The following is a 20,111-nucleotide window of genomic DNA, read 5'->3' as shown; positions in this document are numbered from 1 at the left end:
TCTCTGTACCCCCCCTCTCTCTGTGTGTCTCGCTCTCTGTCTCCCCCTCTCTCTCTGTACCCCCCCTCTCTCTCTGTGTGTCTCGCTCTCTGTCTTCCCCCTCTCTCTCTGTACCCCCTCTCTCTCTCTCTCTCTCTCTCTCTCTCTGTGTCTCGCTCTCTGTCTTCCCCCTCTCTCTCTGTACCCCCCCCCTCTCTCTCTCTCTCTCTCTCTGTGTGTCTTACTCCTCTCTCTCTCTCTCTCTGTGTGTCTCGCTCTCTGTCTTCCCCCTCTCTCTCTCTCTCTCTCTCTCTCTGTGTCTTACTCCTCTCTCTCTCTCTCTCTCTCTCGCTCTGTCTTACTCCTCTCTCTCTCTCTGTGTGTCTCGCTCTCTGTCTTCCCCCCCCTCTCTCTCTCTCTCTCTCTCTCTCTGTGTCTTACTCCTCTCTCTCTCTCTCTCTCGCTCTGTCTTTCCTCTCTCTCTCTCTCTCTCTCTCTGTGTGTCTCGCTCTCTGTCTTCCCCCCTCTCTCTCTCTCTCTCTCTGTGTCTTACTCTCTCTCTCTCTCTCTCTCTCGCTCTGTCTTACTCCTCTCTCTCTCTCTCTCTGTGTGTCTCGCTCTCTGTCTTCCCCCTCTCTCTCTGTGTCTTACTCCTCTCTCTCTGTGTGTCTCGCTCTCTGTCTCCCCCTCTCTCTCTGTACCCCCCTCTCTCTCTGTGTGTCTCGCTCTCTGTCTCCCCCTCTCTCTCTGTACCCCCCCTCTCTCTCTCTGTGTGTCTCGCTCTCTGTCTTCCCCCTCTCTCTCTGTACCCCCCCCCCTCTCTCTCTCTCTCTCTCTCTCTCTCTCTCTCTCTGTGTGTCTCGCTCTCTGTCTTCCCCTCTCTCTCTGTACCCCCCCTCTCTCTCTCTCTCTCTCTCTGTGTGTCTTACTCCTCTCTCTCTCTCTCTCTCTCGCTCTGTCTTCCCCCTCTCTCTCTGCCCCCCCCTCTCTCTCTCTCTCTCTCTCTCTCTCTCTCTCTCTGTGTCTTACTCCTCTCTCTCTCTCTCTCTCGCTCTGTCTTCCCCTCTCTCTCTGTACCCCCCCCTCTCTCTCTCTCTCTCTCTCTGTCTTACTCCTCTCTCTCTCTCTCTCTCTCTCTCTCTCTCTCTCTCTCTCTCGCTCTGTCTTCCCCCTCTCTCTCTGTCCCCCCTCTCTCTCTCTCTCTCTGTGTCTTACTCCTCTCTCTCTCTCTCTCTCTCTCTCTCTCTCTCTCTCTCTCTCGCTCTGTCTTCCCCCTCTCTCTCTGCCCCCCCCCCCTCTCTCTCTCTCTCTCTCTCTGTGTCTTACTCCTCTCTCTATCTCTCTCTCGCTCTGTCTCCCCCTCTCTCTCTGTCCCCTCTCCTCTCTCTCTCTCTCTCTCTCTCTCTCTCTCTCTCTCTCTGTGTGTCTTACTCCTCTCTCTCTCTCTTGCTCTGTCTTCCCCCTCTCTCTGTCCCCGCCCCCTCTCTCTCTCGCTCTGTCTTCCCCCTCTCTCTCTGTCTCCCACTCCCCCTCTCTCTCCCTCTCTCTCTCCACCCTCCCTCTCTCTGTCTCCCCCATCTCTCTCTTTCTCTTTGTCTTTATCTCTGTCTAGCTCCCCTACTTCTCTCTCTCCCCCCTGATCAATTCATGGTCTCATTAGGAAGCCTTGGCTCTCTGTCTGTCTGTCTACTCAAATTAATGGAGGTGGAGAGAAACAAATATACTGCAGACAGCCTCTCTACCACAAACAGACACAGAGCATTTAATTTGTTGTTTAGCATTTTGAGGCTTTTGTACCAAGGTGGATAATCAATTGGCTGGTGTCACGCGCTGACATTCAGCTGTGTTCTGGACTAGTGGGAAGGTGGATGAGGCTCGGGGTTGACCTTAGACACTACATCTTGATTTTGTCTGTGCTTTAAAGGACAGTCAGTCGCCTCACGCCCCCGTCTCACATGTAGCTGTGGCCTTCCCCTAGCCAGTCCCACGCTGCTTAGCCAACTGAACGGCTCAGTGCTTAACCGGGGGTGGTGCAGAACCATTTCCATTTATGTCTTAAAGGCCCTTGGCGTTTGTTTGTGGCGTGAGTCTGCTCATTTTGCAGTCTTTTCATTCCGGTTTGGGTTTGTTGTTCTGCTGTTGATTGTTGGGTTTGTTTTCTTGTTTTCTTTTCCATTCTCTGACTCTCTGTATTCCTTGTGTTGGCTTAATGCAGGATGGACACGCTACTCCTTAATGGGAGACCCGCTATCAGGCGAGCACAGCTTGATGATCGACTCGGCAGAGCTGGCGGATGACGCCGTGTACGAGTGTCAGGCTACGCAGGCCGGACTGCGCTCCCACCGAGCCAAGCTCACTGTTCTAGGTAAGATACACAGCTGCTGCACACACCGCACACACAGGGACACAGACACACACACACGGGCACACACAGGGACACACACACACGGGCACACACAGGGACACACACACACGGGCACACACAGGGGCACACACACCCTGATCTGCAGGTTGGCTTTACAGAGGGAGATTGTTAAGCACCATTATGGTTCTGACAGACTCATACACACACACACACACATACACACACACACACACACACACACACACACACACACACACACACACACACACACACACACACACACACACACACACACACACACACACACACACACACACACACACACACACACACACACACACACACACACACACACACACACAGTTTCTATGTCAAGTAACTATTTATGACATCACCTGCTGTTATCAACTTTCACAAATAACGCCTGTAAAATGTACTTACTGCCGTATATCAGCCCTGTAAATATTTTTCAAACCCAACAGAGCCAGCAAAAAAACTATTTTCCTTCAGTATCGATAATCAAGACTGTGGAAGTCTAGGATAATGTGATTGCTGCAGTCACAAATGACTTGCATGGACACTTAAAAAGTCAAGTTCTGCACAGTTAGCACATTTTACAGTGAGTCACAATATTTGTCAACCGTGGGGCAGCTTTTACATTAACGCAAAGTGAGTGATCTACATATTCACCAGGCATCCAGAGGTGGGGAGAGGAGGGTGGTGGTGGAGAGAGGGATGGCGGAGGGGGGTGAGAGGAGAGAGAGGCCCCTCGTGGGACTCCAAGACAGTGAAACACTGCTGGCACCTGGTGGCCGATGGGGGAACAGGCAGCAGCATATTCATTAGTCTTTACTGAACGTCTCTCTGATGATCTGGCAAATACACCCAACAAAGCAGAGAGACAGTTACAGAAGACACTGGAGCCTCAGCTCTATGCACCAACAACAAGGCTAGGCTACTGTACTGTCTCCCCACTGCCCTGCTTGTTTCTGTCATTTTATGAGCTCGTTTAAGCAGCGAGAATTCACTGGTCATGTGAATTCTGACGACCCATGATGAAGAACACTGCTCTAATTGGCTTGACTCAGTGTTGGGCTCCGCTCACCATCCACTTCCTCTACGCTCCTACGACCACGCGCAGTTCGAAAGAGCACAATGCAGCGCGGTCAATAGAGATCACATACACCCACCCAAACCCAGCTTCACAACGCCCGCACTGCACAGAGTGGAGGTGGACTAGGATGGACTGTTTGATTGGTTAGCGTGAGCCTTTGTGGACAGAAAAGGCGGTAGATGTTGTTTCCTAACACCTAGTAGAATGTCCCCATTAAGACAGGAGCAAATCAAGCAGGGACCGGGGTGTGTGTGTAGGCCTGTTTCGAGAACACAGATTCACAGAGGCTAGGGTCTTGAAGTGTGCGTGCGTGTGTGTGTGTGTGTGTGTGTGTGTGTGTGTGTGTGTGTGTGTGTGTGTGTGTGTGTGTGTGTGTGTGTGTGTGTGTGTGTGTGTGTGTGTGTGTGTGTGTGTGTGTGTGTGCGTGTGCGTGTGCGTGTGGGGAAATCAATGCAGCCAGATGAGACCAAAAAAATCCGGCGCATTCAAAGGAGTCAACGGCAGGAGAGCGGCCAAGGGAGTCGGCATGGAAATTAAAATCACCTAGCACTCGGATTCCATTAGTGTCTGGGCCGCGGTGGTGGAAGGACCTCTGACAATTCAGATACACACACAGAAATTGGTTCAGCGGAGGGAGCAAGAGAGAGAGATAGACCGGGGCGCAGGCCTGCTGCTGTTTACGCCTGCCGTTATTGCCTGGGGAGATAGACACCTTCATCAGGGGTGGCAGCGTGTGCGAAACCATGCAAATAAATGAACAAACAAGCAATTCAGATGAAACATCACTGGGCAGCAGTGGGAGTAAAAGAGTACTCATGCCAGTCTCAATGTTAAGAAGGAAAATGAAATAGCTCTTCTCTTTTTTTCTTCTCAAAGCCAAATGTTGTCGGTTTCCATTCCAGTCTACAAAGTAGAAACACACCTCGTGAACCAACACGATGATGAAAGGATATTGTTTTCTCTGTGTGCAGTGGATGAATTGATGCAGCGTTAACACATCACATGAATCTCACTAGATGTTCCTCTCATTCAGAAGCTGTGTAAAAGGAGCTTTCAGTTTGGTGGGTTGTTCTCTCCTCTAACATGAATGTGTTGTGTTTCCTCCTTCTCTCCCTGTAGTTCCCCCCACAGACCCGGTGGTGGAGGGGGGTCCTATCATACGTGTGAAGGCCCACACACCCTACAACCTCACCTGCCGCGCCTCAGGGGCCAAGCCTGCCGCCGAGATCACCTGGTACAGAGACGGAGAGGTCATGGACACGGCCATATACTCCAAGGTACAGAAAGACTACAGTATAATCAGATAACAGGTCGGGCCAGGGCAGGTTAGAGAGAGCAGGGCCATGCCCAACCTCATCAGGATCCACTAACACCCACACAACACCAACACAGCTCAGCAGAGTACAGCAGAGCTCATCTAAGCAGGCCATGGCAGAGTACAGCAGAGCTCACCTAAGCAGGCCATGGCAGAGTACAGCAGAGCTCACCTAAGCAGGCCATGGCAGGGTACAGCAGAGCCCACCTAAGCAGGCCATGGCAGGGTACAGCAGAGCCCACCTAAGCAGGCTATGGCAGGGTACAGCAGAGCTCACCTAAGCAGGCTATGTCAGGGTACAGCAGAGCTCATCTAAGCAGGCCATGGCAGGGTACAGCAGAGCCCATCTAAGCAGGCTATGTCAGGGTACAGCAGAGCTCATCTAAGCAGGCTATGTCAGGGTACAGCAGAGCCCATCTAAGCAGGCTATGTCAGGGTACAGCAGAGCCCATCTAAGCAGGCTATGTCAGGGTACAGCAGAGCCCATCTAAGCAGGCCATGGCAGGGTACAGCAGAGCTCATCTAAGCAGGCTATGTCAGGGTACAGCAGAGCTCATCTAAGCAGACTATGTCAGGGTACAGCAGAGCCCATCTAAGCAGGCTATGTCAGGGTACAGCAGAGCCCACCTAAGCAGACTATGTCAGGGTACAGCAGAGCCCACCTAAGCAGACTATGTCAGGGTACAGCAGAGCCCATCTAAGCAGGCTATGTCAGGGTACAGCAGAGCCCACCTAAGCAGGCCATGGCAGGGTACAGCAGAGCCCAGCTTAGCAAGCTATGGCAGGGTACAACAGACCCCAGCTTAGCAGGTTATGGCAGGGTACAACAGACCCCAGCTTAGCAGGTTATGGCAGGGTACAACAGACCCCAGCTTAGCAGGTTATGGCAGGGTACAACAGACCCCAGCTTAGCAAGCTATGGCAGGGTACAACAGACCCCAGCTTAGCAGGTTATGGCAGGGTACAACAGACCCCAGCTTAGCAGGTTATGGCAGGGTACAACAGCTGCTCAAAATGCAGCAACTTTATCTCAGGGCAGAATACAGAAGCAGACTCTTCCTTTTCTCTGTTTTCTCTCTATTTTCTTCATTTTCTTCTCAATTACTCTCTCTTTCTCTCTCAGGACTTATTCTTTCTGTTCCTACCTCCCGCTCTGCAGTCCCCCTCCCCTTTTTCACTCATACCTGAACCCCCCTCCTCTCTGCCCTACTCCCCCTCCCCTCACACTCTAATGCACTGACACTACAACATAACTGGAGCATGCCAAAGCTCAGACAGGCATGAGCGTTTGATACAGTAGAATTTCTGCTGAGGAGAAATCCCCCACAACAATGCCAAAACACAATGGGGGGACGCGCCAGAGCGTGAACCAGCCGCAGTCAGGAAAGACTCACATTTGTCATACTCTCTGACCACGCTAAACTACGCTAAACGACACATTTAAGAAGACTAGAGCCCGCATTGGAGAAAAGGAGGGGGGGGGCAGGAGGGGAGAGAAAGAGATAGGGAGAGAGAAAGTGGGAGTAAAAGAAAGAAGGGTGGGAGATACTGAAATGCAGTTCACTGCAAGAAAGAAAACGGGTGCTTTTAGAGAGAGGGAGGGCTAGAGTAGGGGGGGGAGGTAGAGAGGGGGAGAGGTGGCTTGGGGCAGAGTGAGAGGTGGTGACAGGGAGTGATGCGACTCGATCTAGCGTAAAAATGCTTTTTGTGTGTCTGGCTGAGGAAGTGAACGGCCTGGTCCATTGATTCAGCTGTCTGTTTGTCCGTCCGTCCAGGGAATGGGATCTGCTCTGCCCTTGCCCTTTTCCAGAGCTGCCTGTGAGACAACCCTCCCCCGCCCCCCCCTCCTCACGGCTACAGCCCAGAAATACAGACACAGCCACCCCTGCCATTACTGCACACTGTCTGACAGCCCTGTGTGTGTGTGTGTGTGTGTGTGTGTGTGTGTGTGTGTGTGTGTGTGTGTGTGTGTGTGTGTGTGTGTGTGTGTGTGTGTGTGTGTGTGTGTGTGTGTGTGTGTGTGTGCGTGTGCGTGTGCGTGTGCGTGTGCGTGTGTGCATGCGTTTCTTTGTGTGTGCGTCAAAAGCGACGGGCGATATCTCCAGAATCTACCCCTTTCCTCACTTAGACGTATTGATTCCTGTGAGCAATAAATAGATCTCAAAGATGATGACAAACAAGGAGCGCTGACTGGGAGCACACTCAGAAATGTGGGAACAGCACAATATCCCCAGGCGCATCATAAAATATATGATTTAACCGCCATGCCAATGGACTGGATGGCAATTTGAATGCCTCACACGTCAGAAAGATAGGTCCCGCAGTGTCACAAACACCTAGAGGGGGAAGACTCAGCAGGGCCTTACTATGAGCCTATACCTATTCTATACCTTACTTCCCTACTTAAACCATTTTGTCTCTTTAGGGACCAACATATATCAATTCATGGATCTAGCCCAAGAGGTGAAATAAGGACTCATAACTCCCTCTGCATGTTTAACAGCTGTCTCTAGTCTGTCTTGACCATTGAGATGTACAGTAAACATCGTAGATGTCTTATCTCCATGTCTCTGGTCTGTCTCTCCTAGACGCGGATGGAGGATGGGAAGAGGGAGCTGGCTGTCAGTATGCTTCCTGTGGTGCCGGAGGACAAGGACTCTGGCCGTACCTACACCTGTCGCGTCCTCAACCCCGCCGCCCCCGCCGGACTCCAGACCTCCGTCACCATCAACGTCCAGCGTGAGTGTCCTCAGTGGCGCTTAGTGTCCCCTACAGTCACTCCATAGTGTCCTCTTCCCAGTGATGGGAACACACCTAAGGTACAACACTCCCTAGTGTCCTCGTCCCAGTGATGGGGACACACTCGGGTACGAAACTCCGTAGTGTCCTCGTCCCAGTGATGGGGACACACTCGGGTACGAAACTCCGTAGTGTCCTCGTCCCAGTGATGGGAACACACCGTGGGTACAACACTGTAGTGCCCTCGTCCCTGTGATGGGGACACACCCAAGGTACAACACTCTGTCAGAGGATGGAGAACACAGAGTCAAATACATTCAACTACCAACTATTAGACTTGAATAGTACTTAGTATGTACTGATGTATTGTCCATGGACACTAGTATGCTAGTGTGGATATTGGGACATAGTCCTATTGGTAAACTGTATACAAATATACTGCCAATAATGACAAGGTAGTAGCCTATACACATATATCATCTATAATATATTTATTTATATACTTTAGGCATTAGTTGAGGGCTTTGGTTGAATAAATACATTTCACCCAGCACCACTTTAGAGTTAATGGAAGAGTGGTTAGTTCTGCCTTCCTGCACATGCACTCGCTCACTCTTCAATGATTCATACACTAACCTCTCTGTGACAAACACACACCCCTTCAAATGTATTTATTTTTATTTTATTTCACCTTCATTTAACCAGGTAGGCAAGTTGAGAACAAGTTCTCATTTACAATTGCGACCTGGCCAAGATAAAGCAAAACAGTTCGACACATACAACAACACAGAGTTACACATGGAGTAAAACAAACATACAGTCAATAATACAGTAGAAAAATAAGTCTAAATACAATGTGAGCAAGTGAGGTGAGATAAGGGAAGTAAAGGCAAAAAAAGGCCATGGTGGCAAAGTAAATACAATATATAGCAAGTAAAACACTGGCGTGGTAGATTTGCAGTGGAAGAATGTGCAAAGTAGAGATAGAAATAATGGGGTGCAAAGGAGCAAAATAAATACATTATATACAGTAGGGGGAGAGGTAGTTGTTTGGGCTAAATTATAGATGGGCTATGTACAGGTGCAGGAATCTGTGAGCTGCTCTGACAGCTGGTGCTTAAAGCTAGTGAGGGAGATTAGTGTTTCCAGTTTGAGAGATTTTTCTAGTTCCTTCCAGTCATTGGCAGCAAAGAACTGGAAGGAGAGGCGGCCAAAGAAAGAATTGGTTTTGTGGGTGACCAGAGAGATATACGTACCTGCTGGAGCGTGTGCTACAGGTGGTCCTAGCTCAGTGAAACATACCTCCAGTGTTCACAGAGCTTCCTTTAGTACTGCTGTCCTGTTTCTTCTCCCTTGACTGACACAAATTCAGCCTATACTGTAGAATCCTCCATAGTGATAGATATGACACATACTAAGGTCACCTCTCAGTAATGTTGTGTGTTGTCCTGCAGACCCCCCATCAGTGACCCTGTCCGTCCAGCCCCAGAGTGTCATGGAGGGAGCCAAGGTTCTGTTCATCTGCTCTGCCTCTGCCAACCCTGAGATCACAGGATACAGGTAAAACACAGCACCTCAACCTACTCTTTGTTGGGTTCATTTCTTTCATGAAGTCAGTGTGTACTGCATTATTATGGAACTATTAGCCTTTTAGTTGGTCCAGTTTGGACTTTATCATTATTAACGCACATGTAACTCAAAATGATCTAGTGACCCAAAGTGACCTGCTAACCCAATATGTTCTGGTAAACCAAAGTGATCTTGTAACCCAATGTGATGTGGTAAATTGACCTTCTATCCCTGTGTGCTGTGGTAAATTGACCTTCTAACCCTATGGGATGTGGTACATTGACATTCTAACCCTATGTGTTGTGGTAAATTGACATTCTAACCCTATGTGATGTGGTACATTGCTATGTGATGTGGTAAATTGACATTCTAACCCTATGTGATGTGGTAAATTGACATTCTAACCCTATGTGATGTGGTAAATTGACATTCTAACCCTATGTGATGTGGTAAATTGACATTCTAACCCTATGTGATGTGGTAAATTGACATTCTAACCCTATGTGATGTGGTACATTGACATTCTAACCCTATGTGATGTGGTAAATTGACATTCTAACCCTATGTGATGTGGTAAATTGACATTCTACTCCTATGTGATGTGGTAAATTGACATTCTAACCCTATGTGATGTGGTACATTGACATTCTAACCCTATGTGATGTGGTAAATTGACATTCTACCCCTATGTGATGTGGTAAATTGACATTCTAACCCTATGTGATGTGGTGATCTGGTGGTCCAGGTGGTCCAAGGGAGGAGTCCCCATCTCGGAGGCGAACGGGGACAGCCTGGAGGTGACGGTAGACCACTCGTACTTCACAGACCCTGTCTCCTGTGAGGTATCCAACTCAGTGGGCAGCACCAACGTCAGCACCCTGGTGGATGTACAATGTGAGTAGAACACATCAGTGTATCATAGTACTAGTAGCCTGTAGTGTAATCTGAGTAGTGTGTCTGTGAACACTTCCACCCTGGTCACAAGAGTTATCGTGTCTTTGGAGGATACTGTGTAATGTGCTTTGTGCTTTGAAAATGGCTTAGGGGATATGATAAAGTCATAATGAATGGTGAATACAGGCTGTATTAGTTCTGATGGCGTCCTGGGCTCCTCTACAGTTGGTCCCAGGCTGCTGTCGGAGCCCAAGCCCATGAACGTGGACATTGGGATGGACGCTGCCTTCACCTGCACCTGGACAGGCAACCCTCCCCTTACCCTGGCCTGGACCAAACAGGGCTCAAGCGTGGTAAGACAAGTAGCTCAATCAATACTTATACTGTGTGTGTGTGTGTGTGTGTGTGTGTGTGTGTGTGTGTGTGTGTGTGTGTGTGTGTGTGTGTGTGTGTGTGTGTGTGTGTGTGTGTGTGTGTGTGTGTGTGTGTGTGTGTGTGTGTGTGTGTGTGTGTCGGACGTGAGTGTGTAATGAGAGAAAGCCCTCAGACATCAGAGCTAAACCTTCAGAGGCAGTGTGTGTGATGACTGTCAGGTTCTCGCACTGCTGACAGCAGGGGAGGTGACACTCTGTCATAACAACGTGACCACTAAATCAATCACATCCACAGTTGAGGCGCACTAGTTAAAAACCAGCTGACACATTTCACATCCCACTCCGAGAACAGCTTCTCAAACCGCTCCTCAACCCGGACCAAGACACAACACAAAGAACATCTAGGGAAGAATATGTGAGGTAGCTTACAAACAGCCCAGTTCCACCTTTAGTTTGCATCATCCTGGTTCAAGGTCTCCCACCCCACCCCAGGCAACACTATCAGCGCTATCTCCAGGGAGCCTCTCTCCTGGTGTTTAATCGAATTTCAGAGGCAGCTTTTGCTAAAAACGCCACCGCTAAAGAGAAGAGAGCTGCAGGACAGCAGGCGATGCTGTAAAAGCCATGCTGTCATCTCCCATCTCCCAGACTGAACCAACGCTCTCCGGAAGAAAAGAACAGGCGGTGCTCTCTAATCCACACGCACCGCGGCCACCACGCCTCACACAGCTACCAGTAATGGATTCATTAGGTTACTCTCTAATTGTGGTTGAATAAAAAATGGAGAGTGGGAGTGAAAGGACGGAGAGAGGGAGAGGAGGGGCGTAGAGGGAGAGGAAATGGATTAATCACAGCTTGATGGAATGGTGGGATCAATGAGCCAACGAGTGCGCAAGTGTAGAGCGAACTGTAGCAGCCTCTAAAGGCTATGGCCCACTCACACCATGATAACGTTATGCTCTTCCGGCAACGTTTAATTAGGACAATCTCCACAGCAGCATGGTCACTCCAGAGGTGCCTGGCTGTAGCTGTAGTCTGTGATTAAAACCACAGTGTTGTCACCACCATGAAATTAAACTGAAACTGTTCGACCACATTGGTGCTGCTGCAACAACTTCCCCCTCTTATCCCTCCTGTCCACCCCTCTCTCTTTCTTTTCCCATCTCCCTGCACTCCACTCCTCTCCCTTCCCTCCTCTCCCTCCACTCCTCTCCCTCCCCTCATCTCCCTCCCACCTCTCCTCTCCCTCTACAGGTGCTCAGTAATGGCAACACCCTGCAGCTGAAGGCTGTCACCCAGGAGGATGCTGGGACGTATACCTGCAAGGCCATCGTCCCCCGCATCGGGGTGGCTGAGAGGGACGTCACGCTCACTGTCAACGGTAAGTCTCATATGAGTCTCAATAGTCTGAAAAGAGAGACAATTCAATACCACTTTCTCTTAGATGTAGAATATTAAAGATGCACATTTGGTATTATCTAAGAAGAATGTTTACTCAAGCATTATATGTGTCAACCATCTGACAATGCATCTGTGTTTAATTTGTTTCAAAATCTCCCTCTTTCTGTCACCGACATCTCTCTCTCTCTCTCTCTCTCTCTCTCTCTCTCTCTCTCTCTCTCTCTCTCTCTCTCTCCCTCCCTCCCTCCCTCCCTCCAGGCCCACCTATCATTACAGCAGACGCCACACAGCACGCTGTCAAGCACTCCAAGGGCAAGCTAGAGTGCCTGGTGGGAAACAGCCCCTCGCCTGACAAGATTGTAAGTGAGCCTCTTGTCTTTTCCTGTCTTTCCTCTTTCAATGTTGTGTGTGCGTGCATGCATGTGCTCATTTAATACACACTGAATCCCCCACCTACACATCATCCCTTCACCACTCAATGGGGATGAGGGAGAGAGAACAGAGAACAGAAAGGTAACTAGAAAGGGGGGCCGGCTCTCCTGCAGGCTGCAGCCCAACCGCATGGCTCAATTATATATATGTATATATATATGCCATATATATATGCATTTAGCGGCTTTTATCCTCCTTACAGTCAGGCTGTCAGCCCAACCGCATGGCTCAATTAGCGCTGCATCCATCAGGCCTCGGTGGGCTGACCTGTCAGGTGACCCTGGGTGCGTGGGCAGCTCTGACAGAGGATAATTAGGGTCTGAGGGGGAGTGAGAGGCAGGCACCCCGTAGACCTTACCTAGCAGCAGGAGAGAAGCTTCAGCACCGACAGGAGCATCTTACACAGCCTCACAGGTCTGGCAGGGCTTAGAGGCTGACAGGGCTTACCTCCAGGGCAAGACGTAGGAGGCAATTTAGACGTACGGCCCTTAGCAATGTCAGCCAGGTGGATGGAGAGGGAGGAAAACAGAGAGAGGGAAAGAGAGAGGGAGGGAGGGTGGTTGGTTAGAAGGTACCTGTGATTGATCTAAGCATGGGAAGTAGTGGTTGATCTGAGCTCTGACAGTGCTACTAGCCACTCACCTGTTGTTCATCTCCCATCTTTCTCACTAGGTGTGGACATTTGGAGACATGACCCTCTCCTCAGGTTCCTCCGGTCGTTTCTCTGTCCAGACGGTGACCAGTGACCACGGGGTCCTGTCCTCCCTGGTCCTGTCTGAGACCCTGGCCCAGGACTTCCTACTCCGCTACAACTGCACCGCATGGAACCGCTTCGGCACAGGCACCGCGCTGGTCACCCTCAAGGAGCAAGGTACGGGTAGGAACTGGACAGGGGTCCTTATTATCTATCATCTCACACAGTCAGCATGACCAATCTCACTAAGACGAGCACTGTGGAGAGACGGTGCTGGGAAGAGAGAGGGGTTAGATGAGGTCAAAGCAGAACTCCAATTGAGTGCTTATCTTAATTATACTATTTTAATCAATATAATTTAATCAGCAGATGGTGGGCCTTAATGAATACATTGGGCCATATAGCATTGATATCGATCGGGGACTAAAGTCAATTAGATCAGGGCACAGGTGTCCTGGGGCCGAGCCACCAGCGGTCCCTTAGCTCCCTCTCTCTCTAAGTGTGTGAGAGCCACCCTCTTCAAATTTACTTAAATGACAATTTACTTACTCACACACACACATACATGCACACACACACACACTCTGCACACTGGAGTTGGCGGAGGTAAGGAAGGAAGGCCTTTGTTGCAGTAGACACCAAAAATAAGGTCCTCGCCAGCAATTTACATCAAGGCAGCTCAGCCGGGGTCTCGGGAGAGTTGAGCGGTGCGCCGTATCTCTCTCCTGGAATCTCTAATTAGATTACTGTCTATTGCTTCATTGCATGTCAGGCCTTGTTACCCTTCTTCCAGAGAGATTAGACACAATAGCCGAGGCTGTGGGGACGCAGGGGGCTCTAAGTGTGTGTGCGTGTGTGCGTGTGTGTGTGTGTGTGTGTGTGTGTGTGTGTGTGTGTGTGCGTGTGTGTGTGTGTGTGTGTGTGTGTGTGTGTGTGTGTGTGTGTGTGTGTGTGTGTGTGTGTGTGTGTGTGTGTGTGTGTGTGTGTGTGTGTGTGTGTGTGCGTGCTTCTGAGGGACCATGAGGCTTACTGCAGATGAATTTATATAGGAGCAGGCGTTGGCAGAGATTAGTTTGGGGGTAATGAGTAGAGTGGCGTTAGAAGAGGAGACTGGATCTGGTCCTGCCTGTCTCGCTCTGATCAGTAGCAAGGTCCTGACTCTTTTCTCTTTTCCTCTCTCTCCTCACAGAGGCCCTGCCCATGCTGATCATCATTGGGGCGGCGGTGGGCGGAGGGTGTGTCCTGCTCATCTGTGTCGTCACCCTGGTCTCTCTCTGCTGCAGGCACACCGGGAAAGGTGAGGTCGAAGGTCAGATATGGGGCATGCCGGGGTTGGGCTACATTCCATGTCAACTCACCCTATTCAAGGAAATGAATTGACATTCAGTAAATGACTATTCACTCAATATTTTTCAATCAGTATGAACTGACTGATTTGAAATAGAATTGACCCCAAATCTTAGTCATGCATGGTTAGTTTCAACTTCATGAAAGGAGCACAATCAAATCCTTTTCTATAAAGGCAACAGGCATGAAAAGCAGTTTTAGAATCATTTCTAAATCACCTGTCTCTTTTGAATCCTCACAGGTAAAAAGTGCACACGCCTCTCAAAGAGTGACATCAGAGTTCAGATTGTGCACAGTGACCACAATGCTACCCGTGGCAACGATGATGAGGAGGATGTCAAGGAGCCCATGGTAAATGCCTCCGTTCAATCACTTTCAGTAGGTTTTCAAATACCTTTTCATCTTTATATAACAGATATATATCATGTATATTACTGTGATGATGTGATGATATACAGTACAGTCATTTTGCTCATGTTGGTCTAAGATGTACCACCTTTATAATTGTAGGGACTGTTGTTTCCCCCTCAGGCCCCCAACAGCAGTGAGTCTCCTGGGACGTCCCGGACGGAACACAGTGACCTGCTGGAGGAGGACGAGGACGAGAGGTCCGACATCAAGGTAAAAACCGTAAGGAGAAACACTCACTTATACAATGTTTCATGCATGGGACAAATTGCAATCATTCGTTGAGCATTTGTTGCATGTTGTTTTGCTGGGTGTTTTGAAAAGGTCTGACATCTCTTTTAAAGATACTGTATCTTTAAAAGGGGTTGAACAACTTAACACCCTGTTGTTATTTCCTCTCCCCTCAGGACCCCACTAACGGCTACTACAACGTGCATGCTCACGAGGACCGGGTGATCCGCAGTGGTTTCTCAGATTACGTGCCCAACCCCCGTCCTGTCTACACACCATCCCAGCTGCCCTCCCCCAGCCCGCTGTACGGCCAGCACACAGTGGTGGCAGCCACACAGCCCCGCATCTACGACTTCTCCCACCGCTACGCCACCACCACAGGGGCCCGCTCCACCTACGAGCAGCAGCAGGCAGCGGCAGCCCAGCCCGGAGCCATCTACCCCACCGACCCCGTCTACAGCGGCTCTGCCTACCTGCCCACCGCCGCCACATACGGCCGAGCCTTCACCAGCTACGTCAAGCCCGCCTCCTACGAGAAGGTGGACGCCTACGATCAATCGGACCAGGCTAGCAAGGTGTCTAGCTCCTCTCGTTTCTCCTATGCATCATCGCAGGTCTCCTCCCAGCAGTCCGACTACGGACGGCCGTCACAACGCATGCAGACTCACGTCTGATTTGACAACGGAACAGGGGGTGGAGCGCGAAGGGCCATGTAAAGAGGAAGCATTTGTCATCTCTATAGGAGGTGTGGCCAGACTAACATGAGGAGAGAGGACTGGTTGGCTGGTTCCTTCTCCTGGACACCTTTTTATAAGGAGATGTAGGTGACATGGATTGCCTTCCTTATTTGTTATTCAGTTGTCATTCTGGGATTGAATGGTCCCAATGGAGTCCCAATGGCATTCCAATGGAGTCCCAATGGAGTCAATGATTGTGATGTGCCACTCACATTCCCCGTCAATAAATAATCTACTACAGTGTCTGCTCCTTCAGAGATGAGCCTGCTATTCTGTCATGGCACTGGTTTTGTTTTACCAGTGAGGGGATGGGAGGAAGGCAAACTGGAAATCACCAGACAGGAGCATCTCATGACTTTGGGTGGCCTAAACTAACTGGATGCTGGAGCCTAGCTAACATTTCTCAAAAAGAACAGACTGCTCGGACAAATAGAACTTCGAACAGACTATGAACAAATAAAAAATACAGATATATTCATTTAAAAAAAAAGAAGAGTCAACACATTGTGGTCATTTGGTGTTTGTCGGCATGTGAAAGGAGTTCTAAGCACATTCGTGTCTCTCTATCCATTTAAAGAAGCCTGAGCTCCACAATGGCAGCCATAAACCGCTTAGCAAAACAATAAGTTTGGCTTGGGTGTGGGTTATCTGGGAGTGAAAGCAGAGTGAGGTATGGAGAGAATGTGTATCCTGGCCTTCACCTAATAGAGAGACAGCCTCTGTGTTATTGTTCTACCCTGGAGGACAAGAAAAGGAAATGGAAAAACCCAGAGATGGTGGGCTACAGTACATAGCAGTGTATTGAAAGAGTTAGGGATTGAGATGAATTCCTCTGGGTACTGTATTACTTCTGTGTTTGCCAGATTGTTAAATGGAGACTCTTTCCAGAACAATCATTGTAAAATGGTGGCAATCTTGAACTTGAATAAGCTCAAGGTGCAGTCTCAACAGGCTAAGATGGGTTCTACTTGTGAAACTGTCCCTCTTCAGACACCATCCACACACCAGTCTTTATGACAGTCAAGTAACTTCAATATGTTTACAAAAACACAGTACTACCCTGAAATACTGACGAGATCAACTGTACAAATGGGTGAAGAAGTCCCATTCTTTCTCTGTTGCATGCAGATGATGTGTCTAGTGAAACTCTTCAGCATTTCTTTTCCATGTCCATTATGCTTGTTTGAGAGACTGCTTACTGCACCTGGTCTGTTGTATTCCGATTCTGGACACTGCTGGATCCCTGTACTGCCATTTTGTGTCAAGAGCGGCGCTACCGGTCAGTCGGCCCAATTGGAAAACAAACGTCACTAAGTGAACCAAGTGATTTAAAAACAAAAATCATTGCTCGTCTTTATTTTTATATAAGCCTTAATGTACAGCTTGTAAGCTGCTTTACTGTAAAGTATCTTTATATTATATATATATACATATAGATCTATATCTTGATTGATTTTATTTGGGTCCACAATTTCTCTCCTTCTGTTCCGTTGTCCATCAATCACTGAATGCAGAAAGATGAACTATGCTTTTTGGGAACACAACTAATTGCCATTTGTTGGTTTGGTTCATTTTGTTTTTTTAATGTATTAAGGATTTTATTTGCTAAAAATGAGCCATTGTTGCTTGTAACTTTGTATACATATTTATATTTAAATAAAACCATTTCAGATAAAGACCAGCGTGGTTTGAGTACTGTACTGTATGGTGGCATGGTAAGGAGATGCAGTGTGTGTGCAGTGTGTGTGCTGTGTGTATGTCATGGGGGAACAGGTACAAACAAAGATGCTTATGTACCGAAGTTGATGAATACATAAATTAGCAGCGCTGTCTATGTTGATTCTCCTATTCCCGTGGTGGAGCGTCGCTTTTAATGAAGACAGATGTGATTGTAGATCTCCTACTGTCTGTGTATCCACCTCCTTACACCCACACGCCCAGCTCCCCTGGTAACAAGAGATTGCTGTGACAAAGCTAGGTATAATGTGACAATATCAGCTTGTCTTGTCACCTCGGTCTCGTTACATCTCGTCTCCAGGTAGACATGCTAGTCACAGCAGGGAGGAGATGAGTGCTATGAGAGATCCACATTCATTACAGGCTGCCGTGTAAAGGGACATGGCCCCACAATAGACTCATAATACTTACTATACAATAACTATTATAAAGACACGAGTCAGTCAATGAAGGTAATTGACATGCAGAAGATTCAGGTAAAGTATGTTTATTGTGTAGGATTCATAAATCTTTTATATAAAAATGAGGCATACAAACAAAATTGAACAGTAGAAAAGGAATGTGTCCACAATCCAATATAAATGTTACCTTTATTAACTACACACAGTAACAGCTCACATTTATTATTTAAAAAGAGTCGCTTTTGGCCCCTTCAACCCATGTTCTGAAACGTATACCTTTATTACACTCCATATTACCCAGCATTGTGCCAATGTTAGGGACTATAGAAACAAATAGCTCAACATTATCGTCCACCTTTAACAATTAAAATATTTTCAGCACATCAACATTTACAAACAACGGAGAGCTTTAGGTTTTGAAGTCACAGTAAATGTACAAATACAAACACAAGCCAAAATAGAGTGAAAGAAAACCAATGAAAAATCTGAACAGTTAAAAGCAGGACCAGGATTGTCCAATAAGAAGTCCACTGTTTGAAAGGGGTGAGAAGAACTCATTGTGTTGCTCCGTGCAAACAGCTAAACCCAATTGATTTTCTTGAGCTGCCGTGCGTAGGGGAGTGAAGACCCGAATCACCCTCAGCTCAACTGGCAAATGGAGACCATTTTAGCTAGCCTGTATATGGGGTTCTCCTAGAATACTAATGTGAGGGAAATGGCCGCAGCATCTATAGAAATTGATACGAACCTCCGAATTGCACTGTGCCCATTGACCATCAGAGGGGAAGAGGTGCAGCGAGGTTTTACTCTGGTCAAAATCTGTCCATGAGGTGTCGAATTTGGTCAACAAACATGTATTGCTAATTTGCTACGTGACGCTTATTTGATCAAATGGAAGTTTTGTATTGGTTAGATTATTATGAATGCACTGATATAAGTGGAAGCATGTGGCCCTTCTGCAACTTACCCCAAAACCACTTTATATCGGAGTTGTGCCTGTTGTCACAGAGGACATCATAATAGATATAACCCGTTTATCATTTGGGGGCTTCCACTATTTTAAATGAGTCAACTGGGTGGGGATTCTAGAGTTGGAAGCAATCAGCCAATAAAGAAGAAAATTGACTACTTTAAAATGTAGATAGTTAGGGTTGAGCAGTATACCGTATCCCGGGGTATTTAGAAATACGCTCGGTATGATTTTTCAATACAGTTGTTTTTGGAAATGTGTACTTTTTAAAATAAATATCTGCATTCAACTTATGCACTAGGTAATAGATCAAGCAGATCGCAGTCATCATTTCCCATTACATTATTTTTCACTCTGTGTGCAATAAAACATTTTTTTAAAGCAGACATTGAATATCCCCTTGAGCATGGTGATGTTATTAATTACACTTTGGATGGTGTATCAATACCCCCAGTCACTACAAAGATACAGGTGTCCTTCCTAACTCAGTTGCCAGAGAGGAAGGAAACAGCTCAGGAATTTCACCATGAGGCCAATGGTGACTTTAAATACTTTAGAGTGATAGGAGTGATGGCTGTGATAGGAGAAAACTGAGGCTGGATCACCAACATTGTAGTTAGTCCACACTACTAACCTAAATAAATAAAATAAAATGACAGACTGAAAAGAAGAAAGCCTGTACAGAATACAAATATTGGAAAACATGCATCCTGTTTGCAATAAGGCACTGAAGTAAAAGTGCAAAAAAATGGCAAAGAAATGAAATGTATATCCTGAATACAAAGAGTTATGTTTGGGACAAATCCAACACTGGGTAACACTTCATATTTTCAAGCAACGTGATGACTGCCTCATGTTATGGGTATGCTAGTGTAACAGTTTAGCTTCCCTCCCTCTCCTCGCCCCTACCTGGGCTTGAACCAGGGACCCTCTGCACACGTCGACAACAGCCACCCTCGAAGCATCATTACCCATCGCTCCACAAAAGTCGCAGGGAACTGCGGGTAACTAGGGGAACTACTTCTATGTCTCAGAGAGAGTGACATCACCGATTGAAATGCTATTAGCGCGCACCCCGCTACCTAGCTAGCCATTTTACATCGGTTACACTCGTCATTGGCTAGGGCTTGGGAGTTTTTCTGGGAGGGGTTGAAATTGAATAGAGTTAAGCACAGTCAAAATCCTAGAGGAAAACCTGCTTTAGTCTGCTTTCCAACAGACACTGGAAGACAAATTCACCTTTCAGCAGGACAATAACCTAAAACACAAGGCCAAATATACACTGGAGTTGCTTACCAAGACGACATTGAATATTCCTAAATGGCTTAGTGACAGTTTCAAATTAAAATCTGCTTGAAAACCTATGGCAAGACTTGAAAATAGTTGTCTAGTAATGATCAACAA

General features: G+C 47.8%; 1 protein-coding gene across 10 annotated transcripts in view; it reads left to right on the top strand.

The window, feature by feature from the left end:
- The window catches only part of LOC124006255 (kin of IRRE-like protein 3), a 51,302-nt gene extending 34,033 nt beyond the window's left edge, over positions 1-17,269 (top strand). The window contains exons 3-15 of one of the 10 annotated variants that reach the window (XM_046316145.1): positions 2,195-2,344; positions 4,578-4,735; positions 7,362-7,512; positions 8,967-9,072; positions 9,827-9,975; positions 10,201-10,328; positions 11,604-11,730; positions 12,009-12,109; positions 12,855-13,053; positions 14,066-14,185; positions 14,465-14,574; positions 14,734-14,853; positions 15,039-17,269. In XM_046316145.1, coding sequence (XP_046172101.1) covers positions 2,195-2,344; positions 4,578-4,735; positions 7,362-7,512; positions 8,967-9,072; positions 9,827-9,975; positions 10,201-10,328; positions 11,604-11,730; positions 12,009-12,109; positions 12,855-13,053; positions 14,066-14,185; positions 14,465-14,574; positions 14,734-14,853; positions 15,039-15,536 — 2,117 coding nt within the window. In that variant the 3' untranslated portion in view covers positions 15,537-17,269. Of the gene's footprint in view, positions 1-2,194; positions 2,345-4,577; positions 4,736-7,361; positions 7,513-8,966; positions 9,073-9,826; positions 9,976-10,200; positions 10,329-11,603; positions 11,731-12,008; positions 12,110-12,854; positions 13,054-14,065; positions 14,186-14,464; positions 14,602-14,733; positions 14,854-15,038 lie in introns of all 10 variants that reach the window. The other 9 variants (XM_046316149.1, XM_046316150.1, XM_046316144.1 and 6 more) reach the window with 9 other exon arrangements.
- Positions 17,270-20,111: the final 2,842 nt, after the last annotated feature.

Source organism: Oncorhynchus gorbuscha, linkage group LG19, assembly GCF_021184085.1.
Source record: "Oncorhynchus gorbuscha isolate QuinsamMale2020 ecotype Even-year linkage group LG19, OgorEven_v1.0, whole genome shotgun sequence".
NCBI lineage: Eukaryota > Metazoa > Chordata > Actinopteri > Salmoniformes > Salmonidae > Oncorhynchus > Oncorhynchus gorbuscha.
This window is presented reverse-complemented; position numbering and strand designations above follow the sequence as displayed.